At 37.3% G+C, this 18117-nt stretch overlaps 1 protein-coding gene across 1 annotated transcript in view; it reads left to right on the top strand.

Moving 5' to 3' along the window:
* PITPNM3 (PITPNM family member 3) overlaps positions 1 to 18117 on the top strand; it is a 188635-nt gene that overhangs the window by 154315 nt on the left and 16203 nt on the right. The window contains exons 14-17 of the mRNA XM_058164597.1: positions 104 to 220; positions 1068 to 1184; positions 2238 to 2386; positions 3478 to 3627. Of these exons, the coding sequence (XP_058020580.1) occupies positions 104 to 220; positions 1068 to 1184; positions 2238 to 2386; positions 3478 to 3627 (533 nt within the window). The remainder of the gene's footprint in view (positions 1 to 103; positions 221 to 1067; positions 1185 to 2237; positions 2387 to 3477; positions 3628 to 18117) is intronic.

Genomic DNA, 18117 nt, shown 5'->3' with positions numbered 1-18117 from the left:
AACCTGTGGTGTACCAAGATTCATTTATGCCATTATTTTGAACTTATTTGGCAGAACAACTACCTGTATGTTGAGTGCAGTTCCCATGTTTGTTTCATTTCAGGTGATGAGATTTGAAACCATCAATGTCAAGGAAAGCAACAGTTTGGATCCAGTGACTCTCAGCCCTTCAAATCCTCGAGAGAAATGGCTGCGCAAAAGAACCCAAGTCAAGCTAAGGGTACAGGATTGCCTTTTATCCAATCTCTCTATAACTTAGCATGTTTCAAAGGAACTGAAGCTATTTTAAACCAGTTTTCAAAAGAAAAAGAAAACAAGAGCAGCCGTGGTCGCTCCACCAAAATGGGTTGATGCATTTCAGATTTGGTTCAATTCATTACCGCTTGATTTTTTTAGACAGCTGCCGTTAGGGTTATATTTTTTAATTGCTTTTATTATTTTGTATTTGTCCAAGTAATCTATGGAAATAGAGGGCTATAATAAAGTTTAATAATAACAATACCAGTTGGGTCAGCATTTGAAAGATAGGAAATGACGAAATACTTTTTGGTACTTTTTCAAAGTTGGCAAAAAAGCCAGAAGGATTTCTGATCAGCCTGTCTTGTTTAAAATATAAAAGTAGCAGTCAAAGCCTGAAATGGATGCATATGAATCTCAGTGGAATTTTATTTTAATTTGTCAAAGGTCTAATTAAGGAAAGAGGTCCAGTTAGGTGTAGTGATAAAGGCACAAGGCTAGCCATGAGATCATCAGTTTATCCCACCTTAGGCAAAAAGCTAACTAAGTAACCTTGGGCTACTTGCTCTCAGTCCTAGAAAGCAGGCAATGGCAACCCACTTCCAAAATCTTTCCAAATTGCAGGAACTTGCCTAAAAGTCAGCATTGACACAAACATTCATATGCAGAGTTAAGGAAAAATCAAGAAGGCTTGTCCACATATCAACATGTAAGGGCTGACGGGTTGTTTTTCCTAATCTCAGATGTTCAAAAACAAATACCGTTTTTCTAGGTTGGATAGTGGTTGGGATGATCCAGTCACTTCATTCCCTTCCTTGCTTCCTTTTCAGAACGTAACTTCAAACCACAGATCGAATGATGTCATTGTTGCAGAAGATGGCCCTCAGTTGCTAGTTGGCCGGTTCATGTATGGACCACTTGACATGGTGGCTTTAACAGGAGAAAAGGTAACATTCCAAGGTCATCCTTCCCTCTCTCCCTCCTTCCCTGTTATGCCGTTGAAGACATGTAAACACATTAAGAACATAAGAAGAGCCCTGTAGCTGACCAGACCAAAAGCCCTTCTATTCCTGCATTTTCGTATCAGCTGACCATATTCCAAACTCATATAAACTAGATATGAGTTCAATATCTCCTCTCTATTGCTTATTCTGATCCCTTGGCCTGCAGTTTTCTGAAGAGAAATATGTCTATAGCATTTAATTATGCCCTTCCATGTATGAGAGGATGCTTGTAGGAAGCTGGCTTGTTCTGAATCAGATCATTGCTCTTTGTGCCAACTCTGCTTAGGAACAGTCCACAGAGTTTCAGGCAGCAAAGTATTTATTTCTTTTGATTTTAAAATATTGCCTGTCGGAAATATTTTAGTTAAAGAGCGCTAGAGAGTGAACCTCACAAACAAAATATGTATTCTAAAATTATAGGAGGGACCAAGCTCATGCCCTACCCATTGCCAGAACTGCAAGATCTTTAATTGGTGATTCACATTTTTGTTCTGTCTTTTACGAGCTAGTCCTACAGATGTTTGAAAATTACTATTGTTTTCCCTTTATTGTTTCTTCTTCAGGATAAACATGCTGTGCTCTTTCAGCTATTTCTCATTGGACTTGGTTTCAAGGCCCCTCACCATCTGGATTGTCATCTGGCACTATCTTTCTTAAATGTGGCACCTAGAATTGGACACACGCTTTAGCTGCAGACTGAACAGTACAGAGCAGCGAGCTTTTCTTGTGCTTCTATTAAAACCGACTAAAATTGTCAGTGATGTCATACTGCTGAAATAGCTACTAACCCTCAAAGCTTTTGCCAAAATGTTTTAGGCTTTAAGATGCTGCAAAACTATTTTTTCTTTGAGAGACTAATATAATATCCCTCATGAACTTTGATGTTAACTGTGTATGTGTGTCGACAGGAATTCGTTTGCCTAACCTGAACTTCTCTATTCCTGCATTTTAATTCCATAAAGGAATTTTACCACATGTTCTCTTTTCATCTTTCAGGTTGACATCTTCATCGTGACCGAACCTTCCTCTGGACGTTGGGTCTATTTTGATACAGAAATCACCAATAGTAGTGGTAGAATCTCATACAACGTTCCCAAAGACAAAAGACTTGCTGTTGGCGTCTATCCTATTAAAATGGTGGTCAGGTAAGTCTGGAAGGATATAAATACATCCTTAAGTTTTTGAGAGATTGAAGATTATGTCCTACTCTCATAAAATGTTAATCAAATTCTAGAGTTAGAGTTTTCTACAGCACATGTGCTTGAGGCTGGGAGTTGATGGGTGGAATTATTTATCATGAATGAAGGCAAATATACGTGTCCCAGAATAATGTTGCAGGATCCAATTTGGGTGGATCACCAGGACCAGAGGTTTTGTTTTCCAAGCCTTCAGACTCGTGCTGGAGCTCATCTTCCGGGCACTTCTCTCTAGCAGACTGTGTATTTTGGGCTGTACTGTGTGTGTTATTTATATGGTTCCTATTGTATGTAGCTTTTTAGATGTTCTCTGAAGATGGGCTCCAGCACAAGTCCAAATGCTCATAAGAAAAAACCTCTGGTCTTGATGACCCGTCCAGATTGAATATTTATTTTCAATTATAATATACTTGTTTTAGGGATCATGCTCCAATTTTCATCCGTTTTCGTACCATACCATGTCATGGCAGGAAGCTTTGGCCTCCAGTTTTACAGTTACAGTCCAAGAGCTGCAAAAAAGGAACTAAATGGTGCTTCTTGTAGCTCGGGTCACAAATTGCCCATTGCTGTTGTAATGACTACAGCATTTTTATTACACTATCTTAGAATCCTTATCACTCAGTGCCAGTTACTATTATAGAGATAAATGAGCCACAGAAAGCAAGAATTTTGCTATTGGAATTTGGCAGTAAAAATTTCCTTTGGTATGCATGTCCTTGGGCTGATTCATTTGCAGAATGAACACGTTGACAGATCACAACAATCTGACATAGTCCATACGCATGTCTCCCTCTTAATAGCTGTTCCCCAGTAATGGGATATGCAAAGCTATGTGTTCACAAAAGGAAGATATGCTTTGATAGTCTTCCACTCTATTAACACCTTTCTTGGAATTTCTGTATCATTTAAGTAAGCTATGACCATCATATGAAAAGCTGAAGAGTTTTTTTTCTTCTGATCTCAATACAAGGCCATCTGAATGGGTATGATAGCTTTCTATTATACCGTAATTGTTTTGTATCTTCCTTCATGGTCATCAGGGGAGATCAGAGTAGTGCCATAAGCTACTTGACTGTCCTTCCTCGAGGAATGGAGTGTGTCGTCTTCAGCATTGATGGGTCCTTTGCCGCCAGCGTCTCCATCATGGGCAGTGACCCTAAAGTCCGAGCCGGAGCAGTTGATGTTGTCAGGTAAAGGGCATCTCACAATTCCATTAAGTTTTATTTTTTGTTTATTTTATTAGATTTATTATAGCCTCCTGTTCCAGGAGATTCTGGGTGGTTTACAAAATAATACCAAATTAAAACAAGCCAGCAAAAACAACCATTATTAAAAAGCATAACAGTGCATATCACCATGCCCAGCACATTAGAATCAGCCAGGTTTTAAGGGCTTTTCAGAACCCCAGGAGAGAGAGAGTGTTGTCTGTATCTGGGGAGGGGGGATGTTGTTCTAGAGGGTGGGGATCACAAGGGAGAAGGCACAAGATGGCATAAGATGGCAGCCTTTAATAGAAGGGACCTGGAGTGCACCCAACTCAGCCAGTGGTGGGATTCAATTTTTTTTACTACAGGTTCTGTGGGTGTGGCTTAGTGGGTGTGGCATGGCTTGATGGGCGTGGCTTGGTGGGCATGGCAGGGGAAGGATACTGTAAAATCTCCATTCCCCCCCCCCACTCCAGGGGGAAGGCTATTGTAAAATCTCCATTTCCACCCCACTCCAGGGGAAGGATCAGGGGTGAAATGCTGCCGGCTCTATCCAGCTCGCGGAAGCAGGTAGCGCCAGCGGTAGGTAGTTCGGAGAGCTGGTAGCACCGGTGGCAGGAAGCTCCTCCCCCCAAAACCGGGACATCATCACATCCCGGTTTTGACAATCTGCGCATGCACAGAAGGCTTTGCACATGCGCAGATGATGGCGCGCGCGCAAACGACACACGGCACATGCATATCAGCGAGCCAGTAGGAAAGGTAAGTACATTTCATCCCTGGGAAGGATACTATAAAATCTCCATTTCCACCCCACCCCACCCCACTCTAGGGGAAGGGAAGGATACTGTAAAATCTCCATTCCCTCTCCACCCCACTCACCTGCTTTCCAGCTCCACGTGCAGGGCAACAAAAGAAGACCCAGCCGATCAGCTGGGACTCGATCAGCTGGGACTCGGGAGGCAGCAAATAGAAGTGGTATTTGTCGGTTCTCCGAAATACTCAAAGTTTCCGCTACCAGTTTTCCAGAATGTACCTGAATGTACCAGAGAAAGGTGATCCTTCAGATAACCAAGTCCTATTCCACGAAGGGGTTTAAAGGTATCAATCAGCACCTTGAATCATACCCAGAAGCCAAATGACAGCTAGTGTAACAGTGGTGATAAATGGGCACAATGAGGAGTATCCATTACTGCTTGTGCTGCTGCATTTTGAACCAGCTGTAGCTTCTGTCTGGTCTTCAAGGGCAGCCCCAGGTAGAGTGCAGTACAGTAGTCCAGTTGTGAGGTCTGCACTGCCTTCTGGGCGAGGAAAGAGCACAGCTGCCACACAAGACATTTCTGTGCAAGGGAAAATTAGTCAATCCAAGTAGAACTAGTCAGTGGCTTCCAGACAGAATTCCTGAACTTGCCTATAAAGACAGCCCCTTTTGTCTACTGATAAAGCAGTCAAGTGATAATCATTCCTGAAAGAAACTATGCATTGGCATATTCCTGTCAGTTGCACCTTGGAAATAATCTGTTTGGGAATAACCCTGTTACATTTTCACCACTTGGTGGCAGGAGTGCTAGCGAAGTATCCCCAGGCAAAACTTCCAGGCGCCATGAAATATTAAACTGTGAAACTATTCTTCAAGTTTTTGAAGAAAATTGTGTTTCCTGTCTCCATCATATGCCCCCTGACCCCTCCCTACTTTTTCCTGTGATTCTCCTGCCACCAAGTGGTCAAAACAGGAGTGAAGCACCTTGTGCAAGGAAGGGGAATTTCCTGCTCCCCCCACCCCTTCAGTCCTGTGTTGACTGATAATATGGCTGTGGAGATGTTTAATTTTGCATTTTTATTATTTTAGAGTGTGCACCACAACTGGTATGTATTTCCGTTCTCAAATGGCTGGGAACTTTGTTTACAGGAATCAGAGAGAACTGTGGGGGCACAAAATATTGGCCAGATCTGCTTAGTCATAAACCATTCCTACATTAAGCCATAAATCATGTTTGATAAACCACAATAGCATTCACATTCCAGGCTAAACCAAAACCAAACAAGTTTCTCAGTGGCATAAAACATGACCTGAGGTCATGTGATCACTTTTTGCTACCTTCTGACTAGCAAAATCAATGAGGACGCCAGATTCACTTAACAACCGCATTACTAACTTAACAACTGCCCTGATTCACTTAACAACTGTGGCAAGACAGGTTGTAAAATGGAGCAAAAGTCACTTAACAGATGTCTCACTTAGCAATAGAAATGTCAGGTTTCCAAGGGATGAATCCCATTCAAAAAAGAAATAGGCAAAATCTATCTTCCCAAACAAATTCCTTTTATTTAGGTAGTCATCAAATTGGCAAAATCCATTGTAATTCCGGATCTGACACAAACTGGAATTACACCACATAATACTGCAAGTTAGAACCATCACTCAAAAGTCACATTTTCCAATAAACACTCAATCCACATTTCCCGATGTCTTCAAACTCCGCCTTTCATTCTCACCAGGTGCAGCCTCTGTTCCCACGAGAAAGAAAGTCACCTAGCAAAAACAATCCACACTATTTGCTCCTTCCCCCCACCTTAAGAATGTGGCGAGCCCCCCAAAAAACCCTTACATAGGAAAGAGAAAGAAAAGGAATAAATGAGTATACTAGAGAGCTAAATAAAATGGCTATACATATGTCAAATTCTGGCTTGACAGGCTACCCCCCCTCCCATTGAAAAGAAACTCCTGCAACGACACAGAATACAAAAAGATTGCTATTAGGTTAAATATAACAACACACATACATATAAAACTTAACCGCCCCTGCCACCCGCAAGATCCCCTTTGGGTTTATGTGGATACTTTTCATGGAATTTCCAAACCAATCTATCAGCATTAACTTTCCAGCTTTTTACCCAGGTGGCTTCTGAAATGGGATACCCCTTCCAGTGAATTAAATATTGTAACTACCCTCTGTAAATTCTAGAATCCAATATTCTTTCAATGTCATAATGTTCATGCCCAGCAGTGATTAAAGGCTTAGGAGCTGCACGGTCTGCTAGCCGCAATGAAGAAGTAATAAACAGCTTTAAACAAACTACTGTGGAAAACTAGATATATTTTCCCTAACAAGCGAGGGAATTTTAGTTGTACAGTTACTTGATTTATTACTTTGTTTATTTGAAAAGGTCCCAAGAACTTTGGACTCAGTTTTCTAGAAGGCAACTATAATTTCAAGTATTTAGTTGACAGATAAACTTTATCTCCTACTTTGAAAAGACATTGCTGTGAACGATGTCTGCTAGCTTACTTCTTGTGCATTTCTGCTGCTGCACTCAAAGCCTTTTTTGTATTCTCCCACGACTCCTTTAAGGAGTCCATCCATTCTTTCACTGACATGGATGGGGTGGGGTGTCCCTCGGCAACTCTGGCATGGGGATAAATTCCACTCCAGTATTAATCTGGAATGGGGTTAATCCCGTGCTGCTATAATCTACCTCAGCAAAAGGCAATAAATCGGCCCAGTTGGACTGTTGGTAATTTACATAACATAACACCTTAAATATTGACCAGTCATCGCATTAGATGGTTCTGCCGATCCGTTAGTGCTCGGCTGGAAAGATGAGCTTAACCCTTGAGATGGCCCAATAGCTTTTATAAACTCCCTCCAGAACTTTGCGGTGAACTGCACCCCTCTGTCTGAAATTATCCTGTGTGGTACTCCATGTAATTGACAGATATGGTTAACAAACAGTTTGGATAATTTCCTGGCTGATGGCAATCCTGGATACATGACAAAATGAGCCTGTTTGGAGAATAAATCCACTACGGTACAGATGACCATATTTCCCTCATTCTCCAGCAGGTCTACTATAATGTAATAATGATAACAGAATTGGAAGGGACCTTGGAGGTCTTTTACTCCAACCCCCTGTCCAGGCAGGAAACCCTACACCACTTCAGACAAATGGCTACCCAATCCCTTCTTTAAAATGTCCAGTGTTGGAGCATTCACAACTTCCGCAGGCAAGTTGTTCCACTTATTTATTGTTTTAACTGTCAGGAAATTTTTCCTTAGTTCTAAGTTGCTTCTCTCCGTGATTAGTTTCCACCCATTGCTTCTTGTTTATAAAATCCATTCCTATTTCCTCCCAGGGTCACAATGGGTCTGCCACAGGTGGCAACAGTCCTGGAGGTTTTCCTTGTCTGGTCTTCATGGTAGCACAAGTGGCACAACTTTTTACATAGTCCTCAATGCTGCGCTTCATCGTTGGCCACCAAAACTGTCTCCTGACCATGCATAGGGTTTTTAGATAACCAAAATGTCCTCCCTGTTTTGAATTATGGCTTTTTTGAAGTACATGGAGGCGTAAGGTTTTGGGGACATATAACTTGGATCCTTTCCATGCTACGCCATCTCCTTTTACCGATCCACAGTAGAAAGCGTCCTCACTTATTGCATCATGGTATGGCATGCCGGTCTGACAGCCGTGGATAGAAAAACATTGCAGAGAGTGGTGAGCATAGCACAAAACATCATGGGCTGTCCCCTGATACCACTAGATGAGATCACTAGGGCTCGCTGCCTTAGAAGAGTGAGGAGAATTCTGAGGGACGACTCTCACCCTGGTGACCACTTCTTTACCCTCCTACCATCGGGAAAGAGGTATAGAAGTATAGCCAGGCGCAGAAACAGGCTGAAGAACAGTTTTTATCTGTGGGCTGTCAAACTCCTGAATGTGAAATAACATCATAACTATGTAGTACGATGGACTTGCAGGGCCAACGCAATGTGTAACATGTTCACACTGGTTCAATAGGACTGGGTGTTTTGCTAATATGATTTATTGGGTTAGGGATTTTCTGTCTTCACTGTGAGCTGCATTGTGTGTGTGGGGGGGGTGCACTGAAGGAGCTCAATCAATCACATTGTACATATGTTGTGCACTGACAATAAAGATTTGAATTGAATTGAATTGAACTAATAGTTAATAGGGTTTTATTTTATTGGTACCAAGGGTCTGTTCTTAGTTGGTTTTGTAATTTTTTGGTCATTTCTGATTTATTTTTGATCTCTGGTCATTTGGCTTGTGCCTGAGTGATCACCTGAGCTGCCTCCTCGGGGGGAAGGTGGAATTATTGGGTGAATCCCTTCTTCTCACTTGCTGTTAAATTGGGGTTTTCATGAAAGCCCATCTGCTAATAGGTTTTTTTTTTCCCCTGGGAGGTACTTCAATTGGAAATTGAATCTTTTGAAGTACTGCACCCATCTAACTTGTTTTGGGGAGAGTTTCCTGGGAGTTTTTAGGGCTTTTTTTTTTAATTTACATTTATATTCCGCCTTCTCCGAAGACTCAGGGCGGCTTACATTGTGTAAGGCAATAGTCTCATTCTATTTGTATATTTACAAAGTCAACTTATTGCCCCCCAAACAATCTGGGTCCTCATTTTACCTACCTTATAAAGGATGGAAGGCTGAGTCAACCTTGGGCCTGGTGGGACTTGAGCCTGCAGTAATTGCAAGCAGCTGTGTTTAATAACAGGCTGTCTTACAGCCTGAGCCACCCACGGCCCTAAAGGGTTATTGATGCCCTCTAAAAACTGTCTCCCAAGTCAGTAAAGTCTAATGGACTGCATAAGCCTCCTTCTCCCATACTGCCCACCTCCTTTCAGTTTCTGTAAGGTTTTTGGACGTATATGCGCAGGGCTGCAGGTCTCCCTTCGCGTTTTTCTGGAAGAGCACCGCTGCCACTGCTACGTCACAAGCATCAGCTTGCACTACGAAAGGGAGGTCTGGGTGTTTTAGGATGGGTTCTTGTGCAAAATTTCTTTTCAACAATTCAATGGCTTTTTGACATTGTAAGGTCCATTTCAGGGGCTACCCAGGTTTTGGCTTGGTTGGTCCCGTCTCCCCCCATTTTTAATAATTCAGTTATTGGAAGTACAATTTCAGCAAATGAGGGGATAAATTGCCAGTAAAAGTTTGCAAATCCCAAGAAGCTTTGCATGTGAGTTCATGGGGGCTGCCAGTCTAGTACTGCTTTCACTTTTGTCAGGTCCATCTCTATCCCCTGGTTTGAGATGCGGTAGCCAAGATAATCTAGGATGTCCTTATGGAATTCACATTTGGACAACTTTACATATAGCTTTGTGTCCAGTAATTTTCTTAAAACTTTTTGCACTAATTTGATGTGCTCTTCTAGGGTTTCATTGTAAATAAGAATGTCATTCAAATAAACCAGGACCCCTTTATACAGATGTTCATGTAGGACCTTGTTTATCAGCTGCATGAAAACCCCTGGGGGCCCTTGTAATCCAAATGGCATGTGTCTGAATTGAAAACTGCCTAGGGGGCAGTTGAAAGCAGGTTTCCATTCATCCCCCCCACCAAATTTCAGACTCAATTGTGGTTGTAAGTCAAGTACTAACTGTAAAAGGAAAAGTGGAAGCCTACATGAAAAAAAAAATTGCCCTGAAGGCCTTTAAAGGCTTGGAAAGATGTCAGGCCCCTCAAAGAAGGTTTAGTCAAGTTCACCTTTGTAGGCAGATTTCCTCAAATGCTTTCAGTCAGATTGGAGTTTCATGGAAGGAGGAGTTTTCTCAAACAGTCTGCAGTTAAGTATCATAGGGCTTTAAAAGCATCAATTTGCATTTTGCCTGTAAACAAATTGGCAGCTAGTCCAATGCTTTAAGCAAAGGTGTAATATGGTCTCTTAGCATTGTTTCCTAGACTCACCTGGCTATTTAGTTATGTAACAATTAAAACCTCCAGGTGCTTAAGACTCCCAGGCAATGCCACCTAGAACACATTAACATGGTCAAGCCAGGATTTTACCATTATGTGCACCACACTTTTAAGTAACCGTCTTCCAGAAAGGGGGACAGTTGAGGTCTCAAACAAAACTTTAAGGCAGTCCTGTTTTTTCTCTCTCTCTCTCTCTTCAATCTAGAAATTAGATTTGTCCGTAAGCTGCTCCAGGCTGCCTACCTGCTACTTCTGGGAGAATGTAATCTCAGGCAGAAGTACCATCTCTTGAATTATGGTCTCCTACAATAAATAGGTTCATTTTCTCCAGATGCAGTTTTAGTCCATTTTTCTCTCACTCAGCCCATTACTGGCTATAGGCAGGCAGCTCTGCAGGGAAACAGTGCAATTTCCTGACGATGTAATACCAAATCAAAGATCTGGAGCAAGGTGACATTAGTATATTGAGGACACCTTACCCTAACCCTAACCTCGCTCCAAATCTTTGGTATGGTGTTTAGCAGTTTCAATGTAGATATTGATAAACCTCGGAGACCAAATAGAATACCAAGAGGTCCTCTTTTTTATATATAAAAGTTTTTTTTATTTTATAGACAAACAAACATACAGTACATAATCCATTATTCAGTGTATCATCTGAATACATCTTTTGTGTCTTCTTCCTATTCCTCCACTATTTATAATATCTTAATATTGTCATTTCATTTATTGTAATATTTCTCCCACATTTCTTACTTTTCCATTAATACATTTATCTAACTTCTTTCTCTTCTTTCTTCTTCACTCGTATCATTACAACATTATCCCCAAGAGCTCCTATTTGATTTAACAACTGCAGTGTTGTTAACTGCAGTGTAATCTGTCAGTGCTTTCAAAAGAAGGATGAGAATAGCTTCATGATGCAAGCTACTTCCCTTTTAGGAGGATATGCAATCTTCCACTGCATATAGAAAAGAAAGAACCATGACTCAGCTTGCAATCACTGACCCTCCCTTGTCTGACAGACAACGCTGAGCAACTCTGTCCAAGCTAGAGATGGAACCATTGTTGACCTATTTCTAAATCTCAGTTATCTAGTTTACCAAAATTGATAATATCTATAGCCAAAGAGATAAGGGCTCAGTGGCTAAGATGCTGAGCTTGTCAATCGAAAGATCGGCAGTTCAGTGGTTCGAATCCCTAGGGCCGCGTAATGGGGTGGGCTCTCGTTACTTGTCCCAGCTTCTGCCAACCTAGCAGTTCGAAAGCATGTAAAAAAATGCAAGTAGAAAAATAGGGACCACCTTTGATGGGAAGGTAGTGTTCTATGTGCCTTTGGCATTTTATCTGTGGGCTGTCAAACTCCTGAATGTGAAATAACATCATAACTATGTAGTACGATGGACTTGCAGGGCCAGCGCAATGTGTAACATGTTCACACTGGTTCAATAGGACTGGGTGTTTTGCTAATATTTATTTATTTTATTTTATTTTATTTTATTTTATTTTATTTTATTTTATTTTATTTTATTTTATTTTATTTTATTTTATTTTATTTTATTTTATTTTATTTTATTTTATTTTATTTTATTTTATTTTATTTTATTTTATTTTATTTTATTTTATTTTATTTTATTTTATTTTATTTTATTTTATTTTATTTTATTTTATTTTATTTTATTTTATTTTATTTTATTTTATTTTATTTTATTTTATTTTATTTTATTTTATTTTATTTTATTTTATTTTATTTTATTTTATTTTATTTTATTTTATTTTATTTTATTTTATTTTATTTTATTTTATTTTATTTTATTTTATTTTATTTTATTTTATTTTATTTTATTTTATTTTATTTTATTTTATTTTATTTTATTTTATTTTATTTTATTTTATTTTATTTTATTTTATTTTATTTTATTTTATTTTATTTTATTTTATTTTATTTTATTTTATTTTATTTTATTTTATTTTATTTTATTTTATTTTATTTTATTTTATTTTATTTTATTTTATTTTATTTTATTTTATTTTATTTTATTTTATTTTATTTTATTTTATTTTATTTTATTTTATTTTATTTTATTTTATTTTATTTTATTTTATTTTATTTTATTTTATTTTATTTTATTTTATTTTATTTTATTTTATTTTATTTTATTTTATTTTATTTTATTTTATTTTATTTTATTTTATTTTATTTTATTTTATTTTATTTTATTTTATTTTATTTTATTTTATTTTATTTTATTTTATTTTATTTTATTTTATTTTATTTTATTTTATTTTATTTTATTTTATTTTATTTTATTTTATTTTATTTTATTTTATTTTATTTTATTTTATTTTATTTTATTTTATTTTATTTTATTTTATTTTATTTTATTTTATTTTATTTTATTTTATTTTATTTTATTTTATTTTATTTTATTTTATTTTATTTTATTTTATTTTATTTTATTTTATTTTATTTTATTTTATTTTATTTTATTTTATTTTATTTTATTTTATTTTATTTTATTTTATTTTATTTTATTTTATTTTATTTTATTTTATTTTATTTTATTTTATTTTATTTTATTTTATTTTATTTTATTTTATTTTATTTTATTTTATTTTATTTTATTTTATTTTATTTTATTTTATTTTATTTTATTTTATTTTATTTTATTTTATTTTATTTTATTTTATTTTATTTTATTTTATTTTATTTTATTTTATTTTATTTTATTTTATTTTATTTTATTTTATTTTATTTTATTTTATTTTATTTTATTTTATTTTATTTTATTTTATTTTATTTTATTTTATTTTATTTTATTTTATTTTATTTTATTTTATTTTATTTTATTTTATTTTATTTTATTTTATTTTATTTTATTTTATTTTATTTTATTTTATTTTATTTTATTTTATTTTATTTTATTTTATTTTATTTTATTTTATTTTATTTTATTTTATTTTATTTTATTTTATTTTATTTTATTTTATTTTATTTTATTTTATTTTATTTTATTTTATTTTATTTTATTTTATTTTATTTTATTTTATTTTATTTTATTTTATTTTATTTTATTTTATTTTATTTTATTTTATTTTATTTTATTTTATTTTATTTTATTTTATTTTATTTTATTTTATTTTATTTTATTTTATTTTATTTTATTTTATTTTATTTTATTTTATTTTATTTTATTTTATTTTATTTTATTTTATTTTATTTTATTTTATTTTATTTTATTTTATTTTATTTTATTTTATTTTATTTTATTTTATTTTATTTTATTTTATTTTATTTTATTTTATTTTATTTATTTATTTTCTGTCTTCACTGTGAGCTGCATTGTGTGTGTGGGGGGGGTGCACTGAAGGAGCTCAATCAATCACATTGTACATATGTTGTGCACTGACAATAAAGATTTGAATTGAATTGAATTGAACTAATAGTTAATAGGGTTTTATTTTATTGGTACCAAGGGTCTGTTCTTAGTTGGTTTTGTAATTTTTTGGTCATTTCTGATTTATTTTTGATCTCTGGTCATTTGGCTTGTGCCTGAGTGATCACCTGAGCTGCCTCCTCGGGGGGAAGGTGGAATTATTGGGTGAATCCCTTCTTCTCACTTGCTGTTAAATTGGGGTTTTCATGAAAGCCCATCTGCTAATAGGTTTTTTTTTTCCCCTGGGAGGTACTTCAATTGGAAATTGAATCTTTTGAAGTACTGCACCCATCTAACTTGTTTTGGGGAGAGTTTCCTGGGAGTTTTTAGGGCTTTTTTTTTTAATTTACATTTATATTCCGCCTTCTCCGAAGACTCAGGGCGGCTTACATTGTGTAAGGCAATAGTCTCATTCTATTTGTATATTTACAAAGTCAACTTATTGCCCCCCAAACAATCTGGGTCCTCATTTTACCTACCTTATAAAGGATGGAAGGCTGAGTCAACCTTGGGCCTGGTGGGACTTGAGCCTGCAGTAATTGCAAGCAGCTGTGTTTAATAACAGGCTGTCTTACAGCCTGAGCCACCCACGCCCTAAAGGGTTATTGATGCCCTCTAAAACTGTCTCCCAAGTCAGTAAAGTCTAATGGACTGCATAAGCCTCCTTCTCCCATACTGCCCACCTCCTTTCAGTTTCTGTAAGGTTTTGACGATATGCGCAGGGGCTGCAGGTCTCCCTTCGCTTTTCTGGAAGAGCACCGCTGCCACTGCTACGTCACAAGCATCAGCTTGCACTACGAAAGGGAGGTCTGGGTGTTTTAGGATGGGTTCTTGTGCAAAATTTCTTTTCAACAATTCAATGGCTTTTGACATTGTAAGGTCCATTCAGGGGCTACCCAGGTTTTGGCTTGGTTGGTCCCGTCTCCCCCCATTTTTAATAATTCAGTTATTGGAAGTACAATTTCAGCAAATGAGGGGATAAATTGCCAGTAAAAGTTTGCAAATCCCAAGAAGCTTTGCATGTGAGTTCATGGGGGCTGCCAGTCTAGTACTGCTTTCACTTTTGTCAGGTCCATCTCTATCCCTGGTTTGAGATGCGGTAGCCAAGATAATCTAGGATGTCCTTATGGAATTCACATTTGGACAACTTTACATATAGCTTTGTGTCCAGTAATTTTCTTAATACTTTTTGCACTAATTTGATGTGCTCTTCTAGGGTTTCATTGTAAATAAGAATGTCATGCAAATAAACCAGGACCCCTTTATACAGATGTTCATGTAGCACCTTGTTGATCAGCTGCATAAAAACCCCTGGGGGCCCTTGTAATCCAAATGGCATGTGTCTGAATTGAAAGCTGCCTAGGGGGCAGTTGAAAGCAGGTTTCCATTCACCCCCCCCCCCAAATTTCAGGCTCAATTGTGGTTGTAAGTCAAGGACTAACTGTAAAAGGAAAAGTAGAAGCCTACATGAAAAAAAAATTGCCCTGAAGGCCTTTTTAAAGCTTGTAAAGATGTCAGGCCCCTCAAAGAAGGTTTAGTCAAGTTCACCTTTGTAGGCAGATTTCCTCAAATGCTTTCAGTCAGATTGGAGTTTCATAAAAGGAGGAGTTTTCTCAAACAGTCTGGAGGCTTTAAAAGCAGCAATTTGCATTTTGCCTGTAAACAAATTGGCAGCTAGTCCAATGCTTTAAGCAAAGGTGTAATATGGTCTCTTAGCATTGTTTCCTAGACTCACCTGGCTATTTAGTTATGTAACAATTAAAACCTCCAGGTGCTTAAGACTCCCAGGCAATGCCACCTAGAACACATTAACATGGTCAAGCCAGGATTTTACCATTATGTGCACCACACTTTTAAGTAACCCTCTTCCAGAAAGGGGGACAGTTGAGGTCTCAAACAAAACTTTAAGGCAGTCCTGTTTTTTCTCTCTCTCTCTCTCTTCAATCTAGAAATTAGATTTGTCCGTAAGCTGCTCCAGGCTGCCTACCTGCTACTTCTGGGAGAATGTAATCTCAGGCAGAAGTACCATCTCTTGAATTATGGTCTCCTACAATAAATAGGTTCATTTTCTCCAGATGCAGTTTTAGTCCATTTTTCTCTCACTCAGCCCATTACTGGCTATAGGCAGACAGCTCTGCAGGGAAACGGTGCAATTTCCTGATGGTGTAACACCAGATCAAAGATTTGGAGCAAGATGACATTAGTATATTGAGGACACCCTACCCTAACCCTAACCTCGCTCCAAATCTTTGATATGGTGTTTAGCAGTTTCAATGTAGATATTGATAAACCTCGGAGACCAAATAGAATCCCAAGAGGTCCTCTTTTTTATATATAAAAGTTTATTTTATTTTATAGACAAACATACAGTACATAATCCATCATTCAGTGTATCATCTGAGTACATCTTTTGTGTCTTCTTCCTATTCCACAACTATTTATCATATCTTAATATTGTCATTTCATTTATTGTAATATTTCTCCCACATTTCTTACTTTTCTATTAATACATTTATCTAACTTCTTTCTCTTCTTTCTTCTTCACTCGTATCATTACAACATTATCCCCAAGAGCTCCTATTTGATTTAACAACTGCAGTGTTGTTAACTGCAGTGTAATCTGTCAGTGCTTTCAAAAGAAGGATGAGAATAGCTTCATGATGCAAGCTACTTCCCTTTTAGGAGGATATGCAATCTTCCACTGCATATAGAAAAGAAAGAACCATGACTCAGCTTGCAATCACTGTCCTCCCTTGTCTGACAGACAATGCTGAGCAACTCTGCCCAAGCTGGAGATGGAACCATTGTTGTCCTGTGGCTCCTATTTCTAAATCTAGTTTACCAAAATTGATAATATCTATAGCCAAAGAGATAAGGGCTCAGTGGCTAAGATGCTGAGCTTGTCAATCGAAAGATCGGCAGTTCAGTGGTTCGAATCCCTAGGGCCGCGTAATGGGGTGGGCTCTCGTTACTTGTCCCAGCTTCTGCCAACCTAGCAGTTCGAAAGCATGTAAAAAAATGCAAGTAGAAAAATAGGGACCACCTTTGATGGGAAGGTAGTGTTCTATGTGCCTTTGGCATTTAGGCATGCCAGCCACATGACCATGGAGACATCTTCGGACATCGCTGGCTCTTCGGCTTTGAAACGAAGATGAGCACCTCCTCCTAGAGTCAGGAACAACTAGCACATATGTGTGAGGGGAACCTTTACCTTTACCTATAACCAAAGAGAGAACACAATCTACACAATTTACACAATCAAACTCACGGCTGACAGGCCGGATGTGTCACATGCTGGCCACGCCCATCCCCTAGTTTAGCGAAGGGGGGGAATCCTGATACGCCATGTGATAATGTGAGTTTGACACCCTGCCCTGATCTACACCCTCTGTTCTTGCCCAAACAAAGACCATCAGGCCAGCCAACCCAAAGCCTACCTTGAAGCTAGTTTGAAATGTGTCATTATTTTATTGGGTTTTGTCTATCACATTGTTATATTGCCACAAACTGGAAAACTTGGCAGTGTCGTTAGAATAATCTGCTTCATGCAGGACTGGCTACAATTGATAAGACAGCAGTCTCTCAATCCCTTTACCAACCATGCTAGATTAGAGACTAGCTTTTAACTGCCTGTCTTCTTAAGAAGTGGAAAGCTCCTTAAGAAGTGATCTAGTAACTATCTTTTTTAAATAAAGAGGCATTTGGCCTTCCCTCAGAAAAGCATGCCTAATTTTAAATAATATGTAATTACTAACATCCTCTTTGCTAGTTGGAAGCCAGGTTGTGCAAGGATATAAAAATATTGTATTTTCAGAAAGCTCAAACTGCCCAAGGATACAGTTCTACAGAGGAATTATTGAGTCTGTCATCTGCACCTCTATAACTGTCTGGTTTGGTTCTGCAATCCAACAAGACAGACACAGACTTCAGAGGATAATTTTTTTTAATTTGAATTTATATCCCGCCCTTCTCCGAAGACTCAGGGCAGCTTACAATGTGTTAAGCAATTAGAACTGCAGAAAAAACAATGGCTACCAACTTGCCTTCCATTGAGGACCAGTATACTGCACAAGTCAAAAAGAGGGCTATGAAAATATTTACTGACCCCTCACATCCTGGACATAAACTGTTTCAACTCCTACCCTCAAAACGACACTATAGAACATTGCACACCAGAACAACTAGACACAAGAGCAGTTTTTTCCTGAACGCCATCACTCTGCTAAACAAATAATTCCCTCAACACTGTCAAACTATTGACTAAATCTGCACTACTATTAATCTTCTCATTGTTCTTATCACCCATTTCCTTC

Source organism: Ahaetulla prasina, chromosome 1, assembly GCF_028640845.1.
Source record: "Ahaetulla prasina isolate Xishuangbanna chromosome 1, ASM2864084v1, whole genome shotgun sequence".
Lineage (NCBI taxonomy): Eukaryota > Metazoa > Chordata > Lepidosauria > Squamata > Colubridae > Ahaetulla > Ahaetulla prasina.
The sequence above is the reverse complement of the archived record's forward strand: the minus strand, read 5'-3'. Positions and strand labels throughout refer to the sequence as shown.